This window comes from Amphiura filiformis, chromosome 5 (genome assembly GCF_039555335.1).
Source record: "Amphiura filiformis chromosome 5, Afil_fr2py, whole genome shotgun sequence".
NCBI classification, from domain to species: domain Eukaryota; kingdom Metazoa; phylum Echinodermata; class Ophiuroidea; order Amphilepidida; family Amphiuridae; genus Amphiura; species Amphiura filiformis.
Window position 1 is genome coordinate 5,564,327 of NC_092632.1, and position 26,353 is coordinate 5,590,679.

A 26,353-nucleotide genomic window follows, 5' to 3' on the forward strand; every position below is an offset into this window, starting at 1 on the left:
TTAGATTGTATTGTGAGTATATTATGAGAGTTCAGGTAAAGGACTGCATAATGACTGGCATGTCAGCATAAGAATTAAAACCATTTTTGAATATTCATCGCGGAATTCACCATTATAAAAATGAAAATGTCAAAAACCAGGTCGGGACCTTGGGCCGGGTGCCCAGGTCCAATTTAAATAGCAGTAATCTTTCTATTTATAAATGCATTCAACGAATCGATATACTTTGTAAAGCAACAACGTAATTTTTTTAATATCAAAGTTGGGGCACGAGGTGTTAAAGTTGTCCTATAAAACACCCGGGTGACGAATAAATTGAGGGAAAAACCGTGACACACCATGTGAACACTGAGACCAGAATACCTAAATTGTAGGTATTCTAGTCTCAGGTGAAACATACGGGGTATTTTAAAACGGTACTAATAAAAACTTGAATCCAATTACGGTGCTCTAGAACAAAAGTTGTCAGTGCTTCATCCGATGGGCCGTCAAAAACCTGGGACAAAAATCGACCTGAGGAGACCATGTTTTATATTTTTGGCCTTATTTGGTCAATAAGTCGCAAATCAGGCCAATATCCAAAAAAGTAAAAAATAAATCCCTGGTATGGAGTTTGTAGGTTTCAAGCAAAAACACACAAGTTTGTAAATCAACAACTGAAGTGAAATTAAGTTTATATTAAACCTTGATTCTTCTTCATACAGTTTTAAATACCACATAGGTTTCATTGTTTTTCTCCATCTGATCGTCAATTAATTTGTTGGCATATTCAGATGAAAGTCTTCAGTAAAACATGCAGAAAAGCATAACTCATTCTAAAACACTTTTAAATTAATTTGCAACATTCAGATATCTGCTTATTTTAGAAATAATGGGAAAGATTGTATACAAACATCTGCAAAGGACCACGTTTGGCAGAAAAGTGTTTCTTTTAACTATAACTTTTGAAATAGGGCTATGACAAGTCAATTGACAGATTGGGTTAAAGTATACATTTTTGGACAGGAAATGATGAATGAATTCAACTGTATTTACAAAATTTGGAAAAGAGTAACCGTTTTTAAAAAAGACCAAAAACGTGATTTTCCCTCCAAATTTTCATCCAATTTTTTTGTTACCACTGGTAATGCTTTTACATGTATATCTAAATGATCAAAATAATTAAAATATTTCCATAGTCAAAAAATATAGTTAAAATAAGAATTGTTGCATTTGCTTTCAATTTCTTTTATAAATGTCTGGTTAAATAAAGATCATGAAAACGTTTTCAAAATGTTTCATATGACAAGTTAACAAATTTGACAACTTTATTAATTTCCCATAAACATACAAATGCATATCAAAAAGCACAACAGCAACATTTTAAAAACAAATTTGAGGACATAACTAAATATTTGAAAGAGAAGTAACTAGACTTTTGTCTCTAGATTAATATGTACTTTGTATTATCTGGAAATTTGGGTGAAAAATCACGTATTTGGACCTTTTTCAAAAATGAGCAATTGTTTTAAATTTTTGAAGATACAGCTCAATTTCATTCATCATTTCCTTTCCAAAAAGTGTTTACTTTTGTACACTTACAAACTTCACTTTAAAAGTTATGGTGAAAATACAGTTTTTCAAACACAATCCTGTGTGCATTTAAGAGGTATCCCAGCAAACACATAAAAAAAAATCTAAAACGTTATAAACAAATTTTTGTTTTTGGTCAAAACATTTTATTAACATTTAAAAGTCAGGTTATTTAAAGATCACAAAAACGTTTTTAAAACGTTTTGCGTTTCATATATATGAAAAAGCATTACAACATTTATTGTAAAAATATTTTTGGCAAACGTTTGCAAAATATTTTGTGGTCACTTAAAAATAACATCATTTTATACCCTTTATATAACCCGGCACTTACTGTTGTCTGCCAAACATTTTGTGTTTGCTGGGATGCTGTATACACCATAATAGATCCCCAGGTAATTCTCTACTATTTTTTCAATAAATTACTCCATAGATTTAAAACAAGGTTCTAAAACACAAGTCTCACATGCTTTTGTGACGACCACAAGTTTTATTTTCTGTGAACTTACTCACTGTTCATTATAATTTCCTTGCATATCAGTACTTTAATAATATTTTATTTGACTCATAATCCATGTTAACCTTGAAATTACCTTCTCAATTCTGGTACAAAGTGATGATTATAATCCTTATTTTACCTCAAACTGACAATCTCCATTGCAGTGGCACAGCCAGCGGGTGGTATAAGAACGTCATTATCCGCCATGTGAACTGACAGTCCAAGGGAATATTTGCCAAAATCTGTGATGTATTTCTTCTCTTTGACTTGTTTCAGTCCATAAATAATAAAATGTTGGCACATTTCATGATTAATCCTGCAAATTGATGTGCTTCTTGAAGAAAAAAAATGTTGATATCTATATCTCTGCCGCACATTGCCAACAAATCTTTGCACACTCTTATCTACCTAAGTTCATGAGGCACGTATTTGAGAAAATAGCATTTTCATTTTTTTGTTTGATGAGTTTTTGGTTTTAATTACCGCGGTATATGTGCAAATACACATATATTTTGCATGACCACCTGGGTTTATGTTTCTTCACAGGCAGTCTTTAAAGATGCAGGTCATTTCTTGACTCAAATCAACTTGGGTCATTTCTTGAATCACATGTTATTTTCCCAGTATAGGACCTAATACCCCGGCCTAATACTACATTGTACAAAGTGCTATCTCCACATACCACCCCACACCCTCCCTCACACACCACCAAACCCTGCCCCACCATCCACCACCCCAACAAAAACCTGCTGACCCCAACATATTATACATGCACAGCATTTGTTCAAAACAATTGAAGAAACCCAGAGTTTATGCAAAAATGAATTGCATATAGAGTATTGTTACAAAACTACATGGTAGAGGGGAAGATATGCTGACTGCAACTTGGTGTAGGCATTTACTAGCACAGTGCCAGGGGCCTAACTTACTGCCCAACTTCACAGGGTAAGTTTACCCACCTGCTTTTACTGTAAATGCTGAATATACCCTTGTTACCATAATTATTTTATCATGACCACCATATCAGTCGACCACCCCACCCCTTCCCTCACACACCACCAAACCCCGCCCCACCAGCCACCACCCCAACAAAAATCTGCTGACCCCAAGATATACATGCACAGCATTTGTTCAAAACAATTGAAGAAACCCAGAGTTTATGCAAAAATGAATTGCATAGAGTATTGTTACAAAACTACATGGTATACGGGAAGATATGCTGACTGCAACTTGGTGTAGGCATTTACTAGCACAGTGCCAGGGGCCTAACTTACTGCCCAACTTCACAGGGTAAGTTTGCCCACCTGCTTTTACTGTAAATGCTGAATATACCCTTGTTACCATAATTATTTTATCATGACCACCATATCAGTCGATCACCTTGTATATGTCCAGTAGACAGAGACAAATCAAAAGGTTGTACAGTCACATTGAAATGATAACTCTGTTTAACACTAATGATAGGTATCTGAGCACATTGTCCTTTGGCTACATAACTTGGTAATTCTAACTGTGTAATGTCACTGGTGAAGTATCCCTGGATTGAAAAGAATTTCTGTAACAAAAAGAATAAAATCTGATATTAATATAATTTATTGTGATTACTTATTTCTTAATTGGCTAAGCAGCAAGGAAACTTAAACAATATTCAATGAGGTCTGTGCAATTCCATGTTATGAAAATATGTGTGGTTTTGACAAAATTAACCTCATATTTGACCATTTGCAAAGTTGCGCATGCATTTGTTCAAATTTAAACATCACATTTGACCAGGAACCAGGGTTCGCAGGTTTTTGCAGCAGGTGAAAAAACCATGGATTTAACTGCGGTTTTTACCGTTTGGCAAAAAGATTTTTTGCCAGCAAAAATGGCAAAAAGTGATAAATGGTTCACTTTTTTCATCTCAAAACAAGTTATTAAGTTACATAAATAATTTCCTGAGTGCAACAAGGCCAGATTCTGTAATTATAAGTAACATATTAAGAAATTAAAGGCATGGGTTTTCATCGCTCTCTAGTGCATTTAACTGAAATGTGACCATGTATCAAATTCAAAACTATTCCCTTTTGAGGACTGGATGAGACAAAAACATGTTGAATGAATCATTAAAGGTTGTGTGTTACTGTTTATGAGCTTTCTGTGTTACTTTTTAATATTTGGCTGACTATATATGAGTTTTTGCCAGTGTGTGCCATTTTTGCCAGTTTAAACCAGGCAATAACAGGTTTATGCCAGTTTTTGCCGCTTGCAGGGAAACCCCGCCAGGAACATTTTTCTTTGAGGGAAAGATGCTCCATTAATTCTATCTCATAGATTTTACACTATCTCCATCCCCAGATATCAAAAAGAAATGTACACTGTATAGTCACTAGTTGTAGTTGTCGTATGGTGTCAATTAATCGACTGCTAAAATGCTCAAGTCATGCAACCCTTACACCTCACATTCTGATAAATTGAAGTTGCATTTAGGATTTTCTGAATCTATGACTGTCTGGCACCCTATGTGCATTATTCAAAGGGCATGATGATCAAAGAAACTGATGAGCCAGTTGTATGACTGTCATGATCTTACCTTCTCAGCATTGTAGACTTCTATTAGACTTTGATACACAGGCCAGTTGGGATCCTTGATAAATTTGCTACTGTTTAACTTCTCTGTGCTGAACTGCAGGATTCCCCATCTGAAATACAGCGTGAAGATGTGCACAATTTAATTATTTGAATACAGTAAGGTTGCAAGCATCTCATGTTGATGATGTTGCCATGTTTGGTCAATGCAGCTCTGGTTTATTTGGGAGACACACATGGGACCTACTGGGACAGGCTCAAGTAAAATACTCAACCATGATAAACAGCCTATTGTAATTCCATATCTGAGAGTTTTGTTTTGATTGGAATGTCTATTTCTGATTTTAATAGTATAAATATTGGAATTCCTCAAGGCTCAATACTTGGGCCACTTCTTTTCATCATTTTTGAAAACAGTCTTCCTAACAATGTAAAATGTTAATGTACTATATACTCGCAGATGACACAACTCTTTTTTGCACTTCTGAAAATCCAACTATTCTTAAATCTGAGCTTCAATCAAACTTACTTAAAATTGCTAGTTGCTGGTGGTTACACATACTAGGGAAGATTTGTCAAGATTGTTTACTTACTTTGCTCATGTGTGTGTATGTTATAGTTGCTGAAAAATCTGAAAACTAAGTTGAGTATTCAAATGGAAGATGCATCATACCCACCTCTCAGGAATATGCATATTGATAGCATGCTGCGGTGACCACACCCAATTATCTTCAGGTAACCCAGGAACCTTTATTAAAAATGAATATACAAACTCATTGTAAATAGTTTCAAGTGCAATGTTGTTTTGATCATGATGTGTAAAAGTGTGAAGAATTTCCACTCTTGGAATATTGCTAGTTTTGATTCCAGTATTGCAAGTAATAGAAACATAAAGTATACCTCAATTTGTAAATACCTCTGTATATAACTCCTTTCTACTTCCTTCAAATTCAGATTGAATCTCAAATTAACATTTTTTCTTGTTCTTCTGTTTCTCAAACTTTGTATCTTCTTACTTTACATACATTGATGCATTGTCACATCTTATCCATAACACAAATTATCCATATGACAAGCCATCAATTCATCCATCCATGGTCAAAAATCAGGAAAGTTGTCTTTCTCAATTTATCTGTCAGAATCCCACACAACATTCTTTCTGTTGTAGCCATAATCAGGATGGCCAAACCAGGGGGGGGCTCAGTACAAATGACCATACGAGGATTTGCCTCAAACATGGGTAGCATTTTCAGCCTTTTGGTATATGAATGACCCTTTTTCTAAGCCAATTTTGGCATATGGATGGGTCCTTTTTTCAAAATTTTCTGAATTTTTTCATAAAATAGTCCAATTTACTTTAAATCTAGCCAGAATTTTTGAAATACTGCCAAAATTTGGAGGAAAATTTGTAAAACCCAAGACAATTTGGGTCACTGAAATTTGGCCAAAATTTTGACTTTTGGTATATCGATGGGTCCAAATTTCTGGACAACTTGGTACATTGATGGGTCCACTTTCAAATTCTCAGCAGCACACCCCTACCAAAACCAAACTTGAGTACCCCTTCAGGACAAACATACCATAAATTTGGTACTTGACATGAATCCTACCTTTTCATAATGTCCATTTACGTTCTTCACATGCCACTCCACTCTACAAGAGAAATTTACAAAGATAGAGATGTATATTCCTATTCTGGTGAATACCACATTATCAGAAAAGAAACAAGTTGAAATAAAAACTATTCAATAAAATCCATACATGTTTTAACACTCACATTCTGTGTTGTTTGTTTGTTAATTTGTTTACCTGCTAAAGTTGATTCTCCATTGGTCCTTATTCTTTGGTGGTGCCTTAGCTCTGCTGTCATTGGTTACCAGGGACTTTAAAGGCATGGCTATTTCTACACTCCAGAATTTATCTAAATAGAGAACATACAAATTGCGGATTATTTATTCATTTATTTATTTGGAAAACGCTTTTACAACAGCGGCACCCACCGTCTTGGTGGTGCATCCATATAAACAAAAGTTAACCAGAATTAAAAGATACTGAAAATATTTACAAAAGTTAACAAATACAAACAGATATACTAAGAGAGAATAAAGGGGTGTAGAAAACAGTATGAGAACTTTCAGATGCTTTTTTTCTATCTAGCTTCATGTATGCTTGCATCACCCAATTATGCTTTTCACAATCATCTGTTTCAATCAGGATGTCATCTGAGCTCATCTCTTATCATTTTTGAAGTAATTTTGATGAGACAGGTGGCCGGTTCAATCCTTGGTAAATCCAAACCTTTATTGATTTTAGATTTATTTGCTTCATTGCATCAACAAAACAGTGCCAGTGAAATTATACTCAAAACCTTAAACCTAATTGGGTGATGCAAGCATACATGAAGCTAGATAGAAAAAAAAGCATCTGAAAGTTGTCATTCTGTTTTCTACACCCCTTTATTGCATAATAGATGCATATGCCAAACATTATATGCCAAACAAGTTCCCCTGTCAAACATAACTATTGCTTGCCTCCTAATAATTGAGGTTGTATACTTACTTGGTACATTTGGATCATTGACCGGACCATCAACATAAGTGGCAGTCTTCAGAGCAGGCATCTCAAAACTGCTGTTTGCAAACCCACCATTCATATATGGCTGAAAAGTTGAAAATAAAATCTATAACAATTCATCGTTAAAATGTTTGAATATAATACTGTAATTATGTTCAGTTATTTTACAGGATCTAATTGTAGAATATTTTGTCACCCCATACACTGCTTAACACATGTATGCAAATATTGGTAGTGTATGTGCGACATCTCGTGGGTTGGAAGTCACATACAGCTGTAGGTCCTATGTACAGGTAGAGTGGTCCCTGTGCACATTTTAATGTCAGAGCTATTCGAAAAGAGAAGGGGGGACCATCCCCAGTTCTGATATAGTGATATCTGCAATCAATCCTACATGTAGGTTCAAGGTTCATGCATATATACATTGTGGTGGTTATCAGTGGCTCCAGAACCAGGGGAGGGGGTCAGTGAGATAAACACTGAGATGCAGGAATATAGGAAGTAAGGAAATGACCAGGTTGGTGCCTGGTTGGTGATACAAAGAGTGAAATCAATCAGTGATGTCTTGCCCACCAAATCAATCCACATCTGCCAAAACAATAGGAACCTCCTATCTGAATCTGAAGCATTTTATGTTAAGATGGATTCCTGATTTGTCTTAATCATCACCAAACTTAATACTTCCCAATATTTATGTACAAATCAGGATTCTTCCCAGGTCAAAATAATCCCCTGGGAAAGGATGAGGATTCACATTCTCCATTTTGCAAACACACCCCATCCACTCACCCTTAAAAACCATAATATTTCCTTAGCCAACACTACATTTGTTCAGAATGGTCTAATTTTAGGGAAGATTTATCAAGATTGTTCACTTACTTTGTTCAATATCAAATCCCATGTTGTATTGATGGCATTAATTTCAAATTCTTTGTACCTGAAATATCATGTCAAAAAAATTACAACAAAATAAATAAAAGTTAACACAAACAGTTTGAAAACAGTTGGTGTAAGCTTCTAGGCTTTCTGAGGACCTTTGCATAATTATTATGGAGTGGGGCATCCCCATAGAAAACTTAAGATGGAAATTTTGTATATCTTGGTGAGACTTTTATTTGTCCATTTACTTTTCCATTTACTATACACAAATCTTACAAAAATGAACCCCAAAATGTTCATACCAGTGTGTGCTCCAGTCAGGATCAGTGAAAACCTGCAAAAAGACAGAACAAAAAACATTAAGAACCATTCAACCTGGTCCCATCAGGACCCAAGTGTGTCTCCACAAGGAGCAACTGTTTCAACAAACAAACCACAAAGATTACATCCGAATGTAGTGACATCTTGTTCTTTAAACCCTTTCCTTTAGATAAGACCTTCCCCTGCCCGAGCCTAGCGCAGAGTGGGTACTACCATCCTTTAAACACGTGAGACTCAACTGACAGCCTCACTCCACCCCATTTTATCAACATGCAAATTTTGGTATTGAATTTTATAAGCTCCAGTGACATTTCAAGACTGAAATATGTTTGGTTTCTAAGCAATATGAGCAAAAACATGGTATTTTGGTGGTACCCATAATGTTCTATGTGATATACATTTATGCTTCTAGAATCCAAATTCGAACAAGTTACCTCAAAACGAATGAGGTAGAAAACATCATATGCTACAATTGACCCCCTCCCCCATTAAGATTTAACAGAACAAACAGAACACAAAATCTTACCTCAAAGTCATTATCTTTGAACACTGAAATGTAAGAAGTGAAAGGAAAATTCAAAAGATTAAGCAAACTGAAAGAAGTAAAAATTCATCATTCCCCCAAAGTGATTCTAGCAGCTTTAGTGGTTATTCTATATGTGTCAGATGATTAGGGTTCTAGAGATGCATCCTTAAATGATGCTAAATGAGTTTAAGTTGTATCTTGGACCAAAGTGGTCAGTGAATTTCTGTAAAGACCAATGATCTTTTTCATGCTATAAATGGGTTTTGTTTTTTGCTTATTTTTGCTTTGTGTTTTAGTTTGTTGTTTTTGTTGTTTTCCTTTTCCTCTTTTTTTTGCTTTTTGTTTTTTTGCTTTTCTTTTTTCTGAAATTGTTGTTGTTGTTCAGTTTTGTTGATTAATTAAAAAAAATTTAACCAAGGATATAGGGTGTAATATAAAATGCAATCTACTTACCGACCGAGTCATGTTGAGTCTGATTTGCAAAGACATCTGTCTCCTCAAGGTAGGCACCGATATACAGATATGTGTCATCCCATCTCATCTTCACCCAGGTCAAGAAGCGAGGCTTGGGGAAATCTGACCCTTGAATATCTGGTGAAAACAATTGATTTTAAAACCAGAACTTTAGACTGTAATGTAATGTGATGAAAAGACACAAGTCATGCCTACGTGAGATTTACTACCTAGGCGTGAGATTATACTACCTTGGCGTGAGACCGTGAGAAAGTGACCTAATGCGTGAGACTCACAGCCAATGCGACAGACTTACCTACCATTGGCTTGAACAGGTGCGTGTGAAACAAAGAACACCAACGCAGAACTTGCGACTTTACGCTCATTTGGTAGCAGCAGGTCACATACCATGTTTTTCTTCCATTTTGAAGGACACAAACTTTCTGTCAGTGTCATTACATCAATAGTTTGTGTTGTGTGCCCGGTTGTGTGTGGTCTAATCTATGACTTTTTAAATGCAACTTTGTTAAGGCTTTTACCATGGAGATCAAGTTAGTGTCAAGCCCGGGGTGTCAAGCAGTGTGCTAGCATGACATAACTTTTGGTTAATTCTAGCGCCATTTGACAAAATTATATAAACATGTGGAATTGCAGATGCAAATGCAGCTCATTAAGGGATGGGGTATGAACGTTTGGACAGTATTTATTGTGGGACATTAGAGCACATCAGACATATCGAATTGCATTCTGAATACAAAGAATGTTCTTCTGATATCAAATAATTTTGATTTTTTTTTAAATTCGCAATGTAATACACATTTTATGGCAAATGATTAAAAATTGATATTTTTGATATTGAACAGTACTCGAATTAAACTTTATAAATCTGATGATTTATACTTAAAGTGTATGTAGGTGGGATGAAAAGCCGAAGATCAATTGAAAATTTTGACCTTTTCATTATTGAAGATATGGATTTTTTCCCAAAACACACAAAAAATTAGGTCTTTTTGGGAAAAAAATCCATATCTTCAATATGAAAGGTCAAAATTTTCAATTGATCGTCAGCTTTTCCTCCCAGCTACATATGCTTTAAGAATATATCATTAGATTTATAAAATTTACTTCGAGGACTGTTATATATCAAAAATGTGAAAAATATCAAATTTTAATAATTTGTCATAAAATTTGTATTATATCGTAATTTCAAAAATGAAAATTATTTGATATCAGAAAGACATTCTTCGCATTCAGAATGCAATTCGATATGTCTGATGTGCTCTCATGTCCCACAAAAAATACTGTCGAAATGCTCAAAACGCTCATTCCAGATCCCTTAACATATCTCACAATTAATAATAATAATAATAATGGAGAGTATTTATACCACGCAATCATCAAAAAGATCTTAGGGCACAAAAACAAAGAAGCAAAGGACACACCTGTAGTGAAACACAAAAAACCTTAAGATTCAGGAAAAGCATGTTGGAAAAAATGAGTTTTAAGAATACATTTGAATTGAGCGAGAGAAGTGATATTGCAGATGGTGTTGGAAAGGGAATTCCAAGCTACAGGGGCAGCATAACGAAAGGAACGCTTACCGGCAGATGATAAATTAACACATGGGGTCCTGAGAAGTTTTTCAGATGATGAACAGAGGGAGTGTTGAGGAACATAAGTACATAGAACCGAGGAGAGATAAGAAGGAAGGGTACCTTCAAAGTGCCGGTAAGCAAATACACATAATTTAAACTTAATTCGGAATTTTATGGGTAGGCAATGAAGCACATAAAGTATGGGGGTGAATGGTGATATGATCATATTTACGTTTTTTAACAATGAGCCAGGCGGCAGAGTTTTGGATCCTCTGGAGGTGGAGTATTTGACTGGAAGTGATACCAGCCAAAGCGGAATTAAAGAAATCAAGGCGAGATTTGATAAGAGATTTAACAAGACACAACGTCGCTCTCTCAAACAAATATGGACGAATTGTGCCAATTTATTTCAAGGATAAAAATAGAGAGCAACATATATCACTAAATATGGTCAGACATGGACAACGTTTGGTCCAGCCGAACACCGAGGTAGTTAACAGACCCGGTGGGTTCAGTTTGTATTTACAGGTAGGACGTATGACCGTTCCAGGATTTGAAAATGACCCCTATTTCACGGGGAATCAAGGACATTTGCAGCAATTTTACCCCCTATTTTGCGCGAAATCAAGGAAAATTTTCCCCCAAATACCTCCCCTATTTTTATCTTTTTGAGGACGCATTTTCATTTTACCCCCTTATCACCAGGAATCAAGGACATTTTTCCTAAATAAATACCCCTATTTTTACCATTTCAAGGACGCTTTTGAATTTTCCCCCTATTTCAGGGGGAAATGAGGACAATAACGAAAACTGTAGCAGTAAAACGCGGACGAAAGTCCTAGAAATACACCCTATTTTTCATTTCAAGGACAATTTTGCTCCAAAACACCCCTAATTTGGACAATCGCGAAAAATGTTGTCCTCGAAAATTCCGCGGACATTTCATGAAAAGTACCCCTAATTGGAACCATCATGCGTACACATTGTCAGTGAAGACTGAACCCACCGGGTTAACAGATTGTTGGAAAGATATGTCAGAATTCAAAATCTGGATGGATCTGTCAACTTGATTGATGCGAGAGGATGTACCAACGGTTAAGATCTCAGTCTTGTCAGTGTTTAACATTTAAGTTTGTTACTATTCATCCAACTCAAGATGTTCATGCATTCAATTAACAGCAAAGTGCGTAACTGTTCCAATCATGCGTATCGTTTCTTAACACGCAGACTAGCGTGCATATTGCATAACCACCACAAATAAGCATATGTGTATTTATGGATCGCTTATTTTTAACTTATTAAATGCACAAACATTAAAACAGTGAACAGAACTTCAGAAGATACCTTTTCAATATTCTTTTAAGCAAACAAATTGTGCTATTACCATGAAACAAATTTGTTACATGGTGATAATAAATGAGAATAATTATTACTTTGTGCCATCTGTTTAACGGCCATTGTGTGAAATCGTCAGAATTGTTATAAATCATCCACATAAATCATGATTGATTGACTTGCTATAAAGTTTTTAAACATACCAACAAACCTATCAGTTGCTCCAACTTGCATCCATTGTTTCTCATTCAACTTGCCATCAATATCAATTCTTTCATCAGGGTCTAAATGGTAAGCAATATAAGACTTTGGAAATGGCAAAGCATTGCATGTTATGGAATACACAATCTGTACTTCTGCAACAAGGAAAATCATGACTAGTAGGACTAGCATGACTAACAAACGTTGGTAAGCCGATGGTAGCATTATTTGTCGGGACAATGTCCTAAGACTACCAGAGAAAGGTTTTAAACAAATAAATCCAACTTAACAGTCCTGGATAACAGTACAAAATGGTCATTTATGAATAAAAAGTTTAAGCTTTCTTTCATCAAATCAAAACAGAAACATGCAACTGCAGCTCGTCGTACCAGCTAGCCGCTGGATACGGGCTGTAAATATGATGGATTTGTTTTTCCCGCTTTTTAATTGGTGCACACCCAGAGCTGTGTAATCTGACCCCCCAGCCCCAAGGAAAAAAAGGTGGGTGTAGGACTTAGAGGGCTACTTAGACAGGGCAAAAGCGAGGCCCAAACGATATTTGACAAGTCAAAAGGAACGGAAAAGGGGCTGATTTTGACACTATGAAATTTAGGGGCTGCCATTTTCTTCGGAAGGGGGTCATGAATAATACTGTACTGGGGGATGCATGATAGACAATAGACATTAGGGAGTGTTCATAAATACTTTGGTAGGGGGGCTGGAAAATATGTAAGGGGTAAATAAGTTTTGGGTGTATGAAAAGGGGGGTTAAAAGTTTTGGGCACATAGAGGGGGGGGTGTAAAACTTTAGCAACATCGTCCCAATAAAGCGTTTTTTGGAAGCTCAAATACATGCAACTGCAATTTTTTTGTCAACTGTGCCCCCGAAATTTTATTTTGCCCCCAAGTTCCAGTAGAACCAGAACAAAATATACTCGTCCCCGATTTCAATGCTTCCATTGCCACTGATTCCAATCATAAATGGATGGTTTATTAATATTAGATTCCCGGGTTGCAAAAAACATACATGAGCTACTTTACAAAATGATAAAACATTTCCACAATTTCACATATTTTATATCAATGACATGGACGTATACTTTTATTGCACATCAATACAAATTTTAGTATCATTAATATATTTCCTCTGTCCTTTGATGTAGAATGGTAGGCCTACATTAAAATGAGGGGGGGGGGGGGGGGGGGTCAAAATATTTGTGTACATAATAAGAGGGGGTCAAAAAAGTTTTAGGTCCATTAAGAGGGGGTCATAAAAGTTTTGGGTTCATGAAGAGGGGGGGGTCCAAAAAGTTTTCGACATGAAAAAAAAAAATTCCAGCCCCCCCACCAAAGTATTTATGAACACTCCTTTAATACCAAAATAGGGGATCAAATTTGTTAACACCAAAATAAGAGGACTATCAAATTATCATGTGTGCACAATCTTAATCCCTATTCCAGAAAAATACAGAACTAGTTTGGATTTAAAAAATATTATCCTGTTTTGCCCAAAAAACATACGGTAGCTATAAAATCCTAATCCTTTAGTTAGTCCTAACTGGCAATGTAAGTGAAATTTTAATATTTGGCCAAATTTTGGAAATAAGGGCCAAAAACATGCATTTTTGGGTGTTTTTCGTATGCTGTGACCGGGTGCTGCATGCTGTGACAATCAAGCCCTAAGACTTGTACTAAGACTAATTTCAGTTAATGCACTCTAAATTTTGGAAAAGACATGTTTCATTCTTATAATCAATCATTAATTGAAGTAACACAAAAAAGTGACTAACTATAAAGGATTAGGATTTAGCTGTTTTTCATTTGGTAAAACAAGATCATATTTTTTTAATTCCAAAAATTAGTTCTGTAGGCCTATTTTTCTGGAATGGGGAGCTACCGTAAAATGGGGTAACTTTGGGCACTTTTCAGAATTTTTAAACCACTGCTTCCAAACAAAACCAATTATATTTCTAAAAAGGGGTGATGGCAATGGCGGCCCAAATATTTTTCTTGCCCCCCCCCCCCCAGTTGAGGCAAAACCCCAAAAATCACGTAAATTCCACTTTTTGCGGCAATTTTGCACAAAATTTGCCAATCTTTGCCCCCTGAAATTCACTTCGCCCCCCATACCCCAATGCCCCCTGAAAAAAATTCCCGAGTGGCGCCGCCACTGGGCGACGGAAGAAGAAGGGGCGGCAAGAAGAATTATTGAATAAAAAAAGGGTGGGGCAGAATGGGCGGCAAGAAGAATCATTAATGAAAAAAGGGTGATAAAATCATGGAAAAGGTTTGAAAACTGAATGTTTTCATGTTAGGGGCCCTATATGATACCGTGAATATAAAAATTGTTAGGGGCCTACTAATTAAAGATAGTTAGGTAATTACACGTTCTTTTATGATTCACAAATTGGGGGAAATATATACAAGTAAATTTAATACATTTAACATTTCAAGATTTGTCATTTTCCCAAAACTTTACACCACCCCACATGCACCAACCCCTAGTGAATGGTGTTTATTTTGTAAACAGTCGAACGACTCCAGTAGATGGCGTTTAGCACGCAAGCAAACCGTAACACGAGACTTTTGAGTAGAGAAAACACGGATTTCTTTCATCTTATTATTTGTAATTCAGGTAAATATGGATACCTTAAGATAGATTGGAGTAATTTATATTATTTAACACATATTCATGACGCTTATAATACTTTGGAATTAATATTTTTAAGCTATATGCTTTGCACTTTGTGGGGACTGCAGAATTCAACAACTATGTCTATGATATGGTTCTGGTTTTGGTTATACTGTTATTCAGATTTCCTTTTACAAATTAAGCGTACTGCTACCCGTCCAGCGCATATTATTTTGCACAAGGTCCAATGCACACGCTTGATGTCGCGCACGTATACGCGATGGATAACGCTGTCAAAGGAACCTTGGAAAACATTACAGTATACAGTACTCCGTCTCCGAAAAAGCGGGATTCCGCATCACGTCAAGCTCAGCCTAAGGGTGTTCTAAGACGAATCGGGTATGGTGTGCGCTAGTTCTTCTTTAAATGGTGAAATGATCTTTGAGCTGGTTTTTGAATGCTTTGGGTTCTTGGATATTGATTATTTCTTGTGGTGGATTGTTCCAGTCTATGACGGTTCTTGGAATAAATGAATACTTGAAGCAATCTTTTGATGGTTGAAGTTTGATGAATGATTGTGAATGAGATCTCCTGGTGGAGCGCTGTACCGGGTGCAGTAGAGTTCGCACTGGTATGGAAAGGTAACCCTGTAGCGATTTCTGGAATGTGGCTAGACGGTAGCTCGTTCACGTAGCGGTTCCGTTGTCCCACTGGCCTACTTATAAACGTAGATTGCATCCGTGAGCAAATTCGTGGCTAGTGTTTCTCGAGCAAGTTCTGTGGTATACGGGTCCCAGACCGCTGAGCAATATTCAAGTCATGGCCTAAACTAAGTAGTGATGACATGCGTTTGACTTGAAATGTCGGTGTTGTCAAAATGGTCGCAGAGCCTTGATTAATTGGGTTTTTTTAAAATTTGGAGCACCTATCAAATAACAATCATGCCTGGTGAGGTCCAGTTCCAATATCTATATAAATAAAAGGAAGTCGCTAAATCTTGTCCAGAAGCAGGCTCCGAGATGATTTGACTTTCAGCTCTGATTTATTCGTACATTGATTGGGTACATATTGCCATTAAACCATCTGACATTCATTTTTGCAAAACTATTCAATCACTATGGAAATAAGAAAAAAAATGGTCAGTTGCTAGGCCGTTGAGGTCAATAACCTTATGGGTCAGGTCATGACAGCAAACGCGTCAAGTGGCGAGTCACGCACAGGTCTGCGCGTACACGGCACCATGGTTTCACGCGCTTTGCCGTGCATGGTATGGACGCACTTAATGTTGGCTTACCGCGCGTAGGCCTACGTATGTATACGTGACCGACTTCTTCTGTGAGACAGTCAGTGGCGGATCCAGGAATTTGGGAAAAGGGGGGGCACACTCGAAGTTTTTGCTGCCACCTTCTTGAATGGCCACAAAGCACCATTGTGTTGCGCGCCGTGCAGGGGGTTGTGTCCCCTCAGAATCGGAAACTTGGTCAAAGTAAAGGCCTTGAAGCCATTTCGGGGGGATCATTGGGTGTAAGCTGATGAAAAAGGGGGTCATTCGGTGACAGATTTGCAAAATTAAGTCCACTTTTCAGAGGGAATGTTAAAATGTAGCCAACAGGGACCGAATTAGTCGTTAACTGTTCAGTATAAGCCCGAAAAGGTTAATGTTAGGGGGTGGGTGAAAGTTCACATTTTGGAAAATCTGCGGCCCCCGCCCCCGCAATTAAATCCTGGCTATGATATAGGTTTAGCTATTGTAAAAGGAACGGGGTGGGCTGGCTGACCCTATTTTTGATTGATGGCCGGGCGGATTTGCCACAATAATTGGAGCAGCGCCACCCCCCCCCCCCCTTTTAGGGAAAATAAAAAGTAGCGAAGACTGGTTTCCAAAAGCGCAGATTTATGCGAACAAAAATACTGCCACCATCAGGGTAAGTTGGTGTGGCAGAACACACCGAGGTGTCCGTCAAAGGAATCCTGGTCAGGCTTAAAAACACAATAAACAATGAATATTATTATTTGTTAACAAGTTTTATTAAAGTTCTTACTCTACAAAATGCATCTTACTCTACTACATGAATAACATCAGTTATGTCACTAATGGCTTACCATACCTGACTGAAAGAAATGATTTGATTTTACAATGCACAGCTGTTTAATTAAACAATTAGCAACTGTGTTTTTATCTGCTGTTATGACGCAAATGGCCTACCATACTTTATTATGACGCAAATGGCCTGCCATACTTTATGTTGTTTTAACACATTACATCATTTTACACAAGGTTTCACAATTTACATTACAAAGAATACTTTTTATATGGTTCATCAAAGCATCCCACACAATGACAAGTAATACATGGTACCTTTTTTTAGGATTCATCAAAGCACCTGACACATGTAAATACATAACAAAGGTCACTGCACTATTAATTTCATGCACAAACTATTTCAAATGCCAAACCTTACAATTGATTTTTACCTCACTCCTGAATCCAATTTGTCCATTACAACTGTACACTATTTCCTTCTACTGGTATCGCCTGAGCACCTTTTTACCTTGAACTCGCCAATTCTCCAACTATTTTAATCTCACACAATCCTGAACAATACATGACTCTAACATTGTACACAAATGTTAACTCGCAATTTAAGCGCCTCAAACCTTCGCGTCCCTAAACTCTCACAAAAGCTCTCTCACAACTCGCCTAATCTGCAACTCCTAAATGCATAAACCACAAAAGCGCAATTGCCAACATTAATATTACATTTACAAAAATGACATGAATGCACACTGCAAGCATTATTTTTGAAACCATATTATGCCTACAGACTGAACACATGTTTAGCGAATGTCCTCATGGAAATCTATGTTGCGCACAACCTTCGGGAGCTGATGCTGGGAGCCACATCAACACATTCTGCACCACTCCGCAGATTTCCACTTGAAAGACAATCTTTTTATACACAAAAACAAGCTTTTTATACAATGACACATTATGGCCACCACAGACTTCAAAGTGCACGAGGAGTCTGCATAGCTCTAAATAGAAGTCAGTGAAACTTCCGGTATAGCAGTAATACGCCGTAGCCACCCGTCAGTGTCACTACTACTTCGGGTTTCTTCTGTTCTCTACGTGTCTTTAATGAAATACAACCTGTTTACTCATCAACACACATTTTTGAGTTGGTACACAAATCCCGTGTAATTTCATCCAATGCTCAACTTGACAGTCTACAACACAAGTACAAGGTTTCAACAATGGCTGTATCATTTATCACATAATGTAAAATGATCTATTTTTGTCACACAATAACCATCAATTTCAGTGCTAATTTTGTCAACAATGGCTTGCCATACTCAAGTTATAAATACACAAGTGTATTTACTAAAATGTTTTGCCAAAGTACACAACATAGTTTCTTACTTCTACAAGTTATTTACAAAGCATGAATACACATTTTAATCAACACATATTTTATAGGCCTACAAATCTTGAATCAAATGATACACTAATATACCTCTACACAAAGCATTTAGCCAAACCTGAAATATGATTACGCAATTAGCATGCACAAATCTGGTAAATTATGCAACTACATGTTATTTAAAGTCACACATTACTTCAACCTGGCCTACCTTTTCGCAAAGTGCACAATATCTGAACCATGCTCAAAATCGCAATTATGACGCTTTTGGCGCACCATACTTTAGCTACAAAATGTCAATCAACATGATGAAATAGCTTATTTACACAAAGTTCGACTTTCTGTACACAAAATGTCATGACAATTTGCAATCATCTGTGCTGCTTGTTCTGCAAAACATAATATTTTAACCCAATTTAATTTCCACAAGGTTTTGTCCCAGTCCCTGTCAAACAATGACCTGAACTTGAACGCTGACCCAATTTCAGATATTTTGACTCTCAAAACAATGTTCAAAACAAATACAAGCCAAAACATTGCTCAAAACACATCCCAATTTTGCAAACATTTGTGTAACTCATCCCCCCTCAAGAAGCACAAATTGTTTGTTTACATTTAAATATGCATATCAAAATCATAAACTCACATTAAAAATATACACACAATGTCCCATGTCGTCGCCTGTCGATCTTGCTTGTCTGTCGTTCTCGCGAAGTGCACTGAATTAAAATCCGACATTTTGCTGGCCAGCTTTTTTTAATTTGCGAAATGTCCATTGCAGAAATACATGCGATGGAAGAAAACGGCGTCTTCGCTAAATCACTTGAATTATCATGTCCATTGCGTGCGTCATGAGCTGCCAAAACTCCATTGAAGATATAACTCCAATCCAGGCGATAATATCCACTCAAATAATGCGAATCTTTCCCCATTTCTCAGCATATTACGAAGTAAAAATGTCGTCACAATTAATTTATTAAAACTCGTCAACTTGGTAAATTTGCATTGTCCATTCGCTGCTGTCAATTTTGCTCTGTCTTGTACACACGAAAATATTGTCACGGTAACTTCCATCTCTTCCAAATTCTTGTCTTACTCCTCCAGAAAAACATACAAAAGTAATATTATCTGTCCATATGTCTTCTCTCGTCGCTTTCTACTCGCCTATCCATCACGTAACACGGTCTGCCCACGTCGTCGTCAGTCTCACATCACGGATCGGTCTGCTCGTCTCCTGAATCAGTCTTGGTCTTGGTCTGCCTAAATCAGTCTCTGGTCTCCGTCTGACAAGTTTCTAAAATCGCGCACCTGAAGACCCACGCCAAAGTTTTGATCAGCTGACTTTTAACCAATCAGCGTCCGCGATTGCTAAATCTTCACAAAGGCGATGCCGCTTCCTGTACAACAGCTTACAACGTTACCAGTACGCGCTGAATACAATGCAGAACTTCTAAAAATAACTGAAGTACCGTACATGAGCAAGGGTTGTACACAACAGAAATACCTTGATGCAGCCGCAAAACACATGATTATTTGGCTTGCAAAATAATGGAAAAACACGCTATGTATAGGGGGGAAATCCCGTTACACTATTAACAATACAGAATCGCTTAAGGGGGTACTACACCCCTGGCCAATTTTGTGCCTAATTTAGTATTTTTCTCAAAAATTATAGCGCATTGGTGACAAGTAAGATATGTATATTATAGGGGCAAGGACTACAACTACTGCACTGAAAATTCAGCAACTCAAGGCAAGTAGTTATTGATTTATTGATGAAATACAGGTTTTCCCTCATTTTGACTGTAACTCCACAACTGTTGTCTGTGCTGAAATAAAATTTCCAGTGCAGTAGTTGTAGTCCTTGCCCCATAATATACATATCTTACTTGTCACCAATGCACTATTATTTTTGAAAAAAATGCAAAAATAGGCACAAAATTGGACAGGAGTGTAGTACCCCCTTAAAATGTTTTGCAGCAATTTTTAAACATGTTGCTTACATGTTTTATACTATTATAACCCAGAATTGAAACGTTTTCTAGCAACCTCTTCTAACCTTCATGTTTTATGTTTGTTGGGATTTAAAATCAATCATTCTGTCACGAGCTGTTTCAAAAGTAATCTGAGGGATTGAGTGAGTAGGCCTAACAACATTATCACAGGTCTGGATATTTATGTTTATCGAGCTAAATCATTACTATACTGGATGAATAATCTACACCAAGACACCATGATTATCATCACCGTTTACCATGTTTACTAACCACTCCCGTTTACTAACCGCTCCCAAGTTTACTCAACTAGTGGGGACCCGCGCGAAGCGCGGGTCTCCCGCTAGTTCAGTAATATTTGAAACTCCCGGCTCTGACCGGGAGTTCCAAGAAGTGTGTATGTGACGTCACGGTTTAATCAGGGCCATTCCTTTCCTAGGGATTTTGCCGCCCTAGCAAAGCCTCTCCCTGCCACCCCACCAAAGCATATCAAAAAAGTGTTAAGGGGGTTTACCCCCTTGAAAACGCATCAGTTTTGACCTATTTGTATATTGCCCACGAACGTTTTCCTTCTCTTTAGTATTTTTTATCCCCCTTTTTGTTCTTCTTCGGCGCTTTGTATTTTGGAGGGACCAAATCGCCCCCTTTTTATTTTTCCTCCCATTTTTTTCTTTTTATCCGCCCTCATTTTTTCTTCCCTTTACTTTCTCCATTCCCGATTTTTCTTTTTTTGTGTCTTTTTTTGCGCCCCTCTGCGTTTGCCGCCCTAGGCGACCGCCTTACCTAGCCTAATGGTCGGAACGGCCCTGGGTTTAATGTGCATTCACATGCACACTTAGCCATCGGAATAAGGAAATCTTTGCTCTATAAATGATTGAAAATTACTTGATCAAGAAATCTATCTACTATCCACGACGACTCAATAGTTACTGTGTGGATAGAAGATAGAGTTTGGAACTATAACTACTTCAGGCACTCTATCGTCGCCAGTTTTCAAACGTATTAAAACAATTCTTTGTGAAGTTTAATGTTACCGAAATTTGGTCAAAATGATGCCTTTTTAAAGAGTCTTTGGGATCTCAACATTAATTGCAATCAATAACACATAAACATGGTAACCCTATAAATATGTTTACCTCACATCTAATGAAAGTTATGTTCATTTGAATCAGAATTGGTGACTTTTCTCTGTATTCGCAAAGTGTAACTTTTTTCATACCCACTAATCCCACTTACGACATAAGAAATTTGTAGCTATAACTGGGTGTGGTCAGTTGCAGCAACTACAAATTTCAAAAGTTTGAGTTCCAATTATTGGAACTGATGGTGAGGTACCGGTAGGTTGTTCCAGTGCTTTGCGGTCTACGGAAAGAAGCTGAGTGTTGGAGTACATGTAGATTGTCTTTCTTGTTCTATAATATTTTGCAGTAAACCTTTGACTGCATACTTGGAGAGCATATTTTAAGCGTACATCGCTTATTTACTGCATTGAAATGCACATGTCTCTGATTGGCTCCTGAGGTGTCTCTGAGGCGATCTGCTGTTGCTGAGTGGAAATTTATGAATGAACTTTGCACCAGATGCGTTGTTAGCTCTGACCTTTCAACATGCGTAGTACATGCTCATCAAAGGTTTGCTGTAAAATATCATAGCTGAGTTTCTCTAGCCTTCTCCATACAAAGGCTAGAGCAATGATGCATTGAAAAATCGACCATGATAGGCGACATCGGCAATAGTGAGTAAAATATTTGGTTTTGTTCAAAAGAAATTGATCTTACTGTATATTTACAAACCTGATGCACGCCTATGGAGGAAATCTTCTGGTATATACGCCTAGAGATCTTGAATGTATGCACCAGTAGTTATAGTAGTGGGTCTCAGCCATGATATCATAATTATGTTAACCATTAACCAATGTTGTCAGAGTTTTGTGCCAGGGGGACTCTGTCTACCCTGGGACAATTTGGGTCTTATTTTGAAAAGTTAACAAACAGTTGCATAGTCTTATACACTCTGGAATGCAAGTTCTAGGGAGGTATGTCTACCCTAGGACAATTTTTTATTCTATTTTGAAAATTCAAACTCTACAATCAGCGTTGCTGTACCAGTGGACCCGATGGTGACGTCACATTCAAAAGATAATGGTTGTACACTGTTGTAAAGGGGAATCAGATGGTAATCGTGGCGTTCCAAATGTTTTCAATCACAATCAAATTCTCATTGAGAATATACGTTTGTTTTTATGGTTTTCGACTGAGATCAAAGGTTTGGTGTTAATTAGGAACAAGATTACATATATAAAATAAAAGGTGACTTGTTTGATCGCCATCATGAATAGTTCTTTGTGTTCTTGTCCTTTTTAGTTTTTTCGGTCAAGGAGTAAAAACGGTATTTTTTGTACTGCCAGCTAGTACAACAAGGAACTTTATATGTTATCTACATTGATAATCTAATTTATACTGTACAGGAATGTGTTGAAGGAAGTTTATACAGCAGGGGTGGAATTTCGTAAAGTGCCACAGGAGTCCAAGTGGATTCTCGCAAGAGAGTTTTGCGAGAGTCCATGGATTCCCGTAAATGGATTCTCGTTGTACAATCTTATGGGAGTCCAAAAGGTATTATATGTAGGCCTACGTAAAATGCATTCAAACAAACAAACTAACAAATAAACTAACAAAGTTAAGTTTTTAATATGTGTCATCATACTCTCACTTCCATATGTCATTGCATCTTTGGCGACTTTTCCTTTATATTTTGCAGGCTTTGAGTTTTAAGGCGTGTTGAACTTAAACGTAAGTTCGCTGAGCTGAGCCGATCATTTCCAGCGAGAGTCCATATGGACTCTCGCAATAGGACTTTTACGGGAGTCTCTGCGAGAGTCGACTCTCGGACTCCCGCCGAAATTCCACCCCTGATACAGTAAAGAATAGGCTCGGAAGCAAATGTTTCAGAACCCTCACAGTCTCCCAAAATATTAAAACACCAACAATGTACCTAAACTCAGACTGTCCTTTATCATATTATGCACACAAAGTTTAGTCTAATTTAGCAAAATTTAATCTCTGTACAATCCAATGTAAGTCCACATTGTGATTGTCAAATTATTTTTACTCCACAGTGTTGCTGGTTCCCTAGACTAGTTCCCACAAGCGTCACACACGACACGGCTATAGATAAATTATCAACCGGAAATGGGGGATCATTAAAACATCAACAGATTAAAAAAAATAATTTTGAGCCATATTAATGTTTATGTGGTGAACTAACTGCAAGCCCTGACAGTACAGTCAGTACCAAGCAAAAGACTTAATGCTGTTGGATATCTAGAGCAAATATTGATACACTGAAGTAATATAAAAAACACTTTGTATATTCAATTTTTTCAATCTGCATCTCTGAAGTGTTTAATATATGTACTTCATCAATTAAAAATAAAACACAAAAGACAAGTTGAGTGGAATTTTTACCCGCCGTATCCTTAAGCTTGTTTGACTTTATTGTATGATCAGTTGTTTTATATCAAAATTATGCTCATAAAGTGATGTAAAATGAAATGTTAGCTTTAGAATAAGAATATTGCAAGCGAAATATTAAAATAAAGTAATTGTAAATTATGTTTTTGTATTTGTATTTTCATTCTTTTTTACAGTGCTAATTGGTTCTGTTTAAAATATAAGAAGATGGCTTTGACATTGCTTCCCTGCTGTCAGAAGACTACTATAAATGGATGGAGGAGTTTGGCATCCAGACTTCGACTCCAATCTACTTTTCTGAGCAACAACAAGAGTTCACCAGCCATAAATGATGGTATTCCTTCAAATTCATTAGTCAGTCAGCTGCCATGTGCATCGTTCCAAACACAAACCGTGAAAGTACATAGACAGTTGCATAGAAAACATTCTTTATGTAGAAACCAGTATCGTATGTTTTCTACTCTGGGTAACAAGAGTAGAAATTGGCTGCCAATACTCTCTAACAATAGCACTGATAAGTTGGGTGTATTTGGTTTTATGCAGAGTAAGAATTCAGGTAGATGTATGCATCCGGATAGAAAAGAAACTGTGATGAATGTGTTTGATCGTCAAACCAAGAGGAATCAGAAGAATAGAGCAGCCATGGCTGATGATGTTGAAGTGTATGATTACATCAAAGATGAGGTGAGTAGAATTATTGCAAGAAGGATTTATAGGTTAATGAACGCATATTACTTGTTGGTAGAGAAATTAGACAAAACAATGCACGCGCGCTGATGTTGATGCGTCTAATGCACGAGCCCCGAATACACGAGAAGCTGTTTTTATAATGTATTATCACTTAAAATGTTGGAAAATAGTAACAAATATAAATGCATCAACCAGCCCAAAAAATGAATCAATCCAACGCACGCGAACGCGCGCAAAACACTGCGCATAGTACGCGGAGTGCGCAATATACACAATCAATGCATGTTTTTTCTAACTGCTTTTCTGATTGGCTGCTTTGATATAGGAGTGTATGAACTATTTACAATAGCTGCCCTATAGACACTTGACAATTTGTGCATTCTATATTGTACACAATATAAAAATAGGACACCAGGCAGCTATTTACATATAGGGTCTTCTTGCACTAACCAATCAAATTCAAGGTATGCATTGGAAGTGAGCCTATGTTTGATTTGCCAAAAAAAATACACTTATATGGATGTGCGCTGGCTACATGAATAAATTTTGTTCACAATTATGTTTGTAAAAATTAAAGAAACAATTCACATGCATAATTTCCACTCAATGTCCCTAACTGACCAAATGTCACAAATAACTTGTTGCGAGCTTTCCATCAATAACATTTGCATATGATAACAATCAGAATATTGTACTCGCTCTACATCTTTTGTCACTGTTTTGTTTCAGATTGGATATCGTGTAGCTGACCGCATTAGGGATGTAGCAAGGTATGATATCAAAGTGCATTTTTATAGAGGGTATTCAATACGACGTCACTCATGACAGAGTCATCCTCATTTAAATAAAATGTTGTCCTCCATAAAGTACCACAGGGCAATTTGAATGATAATACAATAAAACAGGTGATAGGTATGAATGGTTGTGGAAACGATCTAGAGATCTGTCCCTCTGTCATCTTAAGCTATCTTAGAACTGTCCTCCAACATGGCTGCCATTTCAATTGTTATACCGTTCCGGTTGGTTTATTGCATACACTATAAAGATTTCAGACTAGCGGAGTACAAACTCCACCATGTTTGTGACTTTGTATAATGCGCATGGCGGGTAAATGATGTACCTCTGTGGATTATTTCACCATGTTTCTGGCAAACTTTGATGCCTAGTAGTGCATATTGGTGTGCATAATATGCCAGAGATATATTTGAATGAGAGCATGACAATCCAATGGTTATAAAACATTTGTAATGCAAAAAGCAAATACAAACAAAAAATACATTTGAACAAATAGAGCAAATGTCATTCAGGAAACATGTGTGGTTTCAAATATTTCTTGAAAGCATGAAATGATTTGACAGAGTGAAGAGTGAAATGAAATGATCTTTCAGCAGCAGATTGAGATGAATTTGTGTTCCACAAGGCGGATAGTGTCAGATGAAGACTGATGGCTGATGTGATGTGTGTAATAAAGTTGGCAGTAAGATTAATTTTTAACAAATTATTGTTCATTATTTTTTAAACTGCAGGAAATTCCCTGTTGCACTAGATCTTGGATGTGGCAGAGGGCACATTGCTAAACACCTGGATGAGGTAAGCAAGCATACTTCCAACCCTATTAT

At 36.9% G+C, this 26,353-nt stretch overlaps 2 protein-coding genes across 2 annotated transcripts in view; one reads left to right on the forward strand and one right to left on the reverse strand.

Moving 5' to 3' along the window:
- Positions 1-3,139: 3,139 nt before the first annotated feature.
- LOC140152526 (uncharacterized) lies at positions 3,140-12,902 on the reverse strand. The gene is made up of 11 exons (XM_072174880.1): positions 12,526-12,902; positions 9,393-9,530; positions 8,940-8,962; positions 8,395-8,426; positions 8,093-8,150; positions 7,199-7,298; positions 6,449-6,560; positions 6,250-6,292; positions 5,317-5,387; positions 4,644-4,752; positions 3,140-3,626 (listed from the first exon to the last, which is right to left on the reverse strand). Exons 1-11 carry the CDS (start codon positions 12,746-12,748, stop codon positions 3,426-3,428), a joined length of 1,110 nt encoding a protein of 369 aa, XP_072030981.1. The 5' UTR covers positions 12,749-12,902; the 3' UTR covers positions 3,140-3,425.
- Positions 12,903-15,070: 2,168 nt separating this feature from the next.
- LOC140152528 (arginine-hydroxylase NDUFAF5, mitochondrial-like) overlaps positions 15,071-26,353 on the forward strand; it is a 421,297-nt gene continuing 410,014 nt past the window's right edge. Inside the window, exons 1-4 of the mRNA XM_072174884.1 lie at positions 15,071-15,158; positions 24,221-24,728; positions 25,464-25,504; positions 26,261-26,324. Of these exons, the coding sequence (XP_072030985.1) occupies positions 24,252-24,728; positions 25,464-25,504; positions 26,261-26,324 (582 nt within the window). The 5' untranslated portion in view covers positions 15,071-15,158; positions 24,221-24,251. The remainder of the gene's footprint in view (positions 15,159-24,220; positions 24,729-25,463; positions 25,505-26,260; positions 26,325-26,353) is intronic.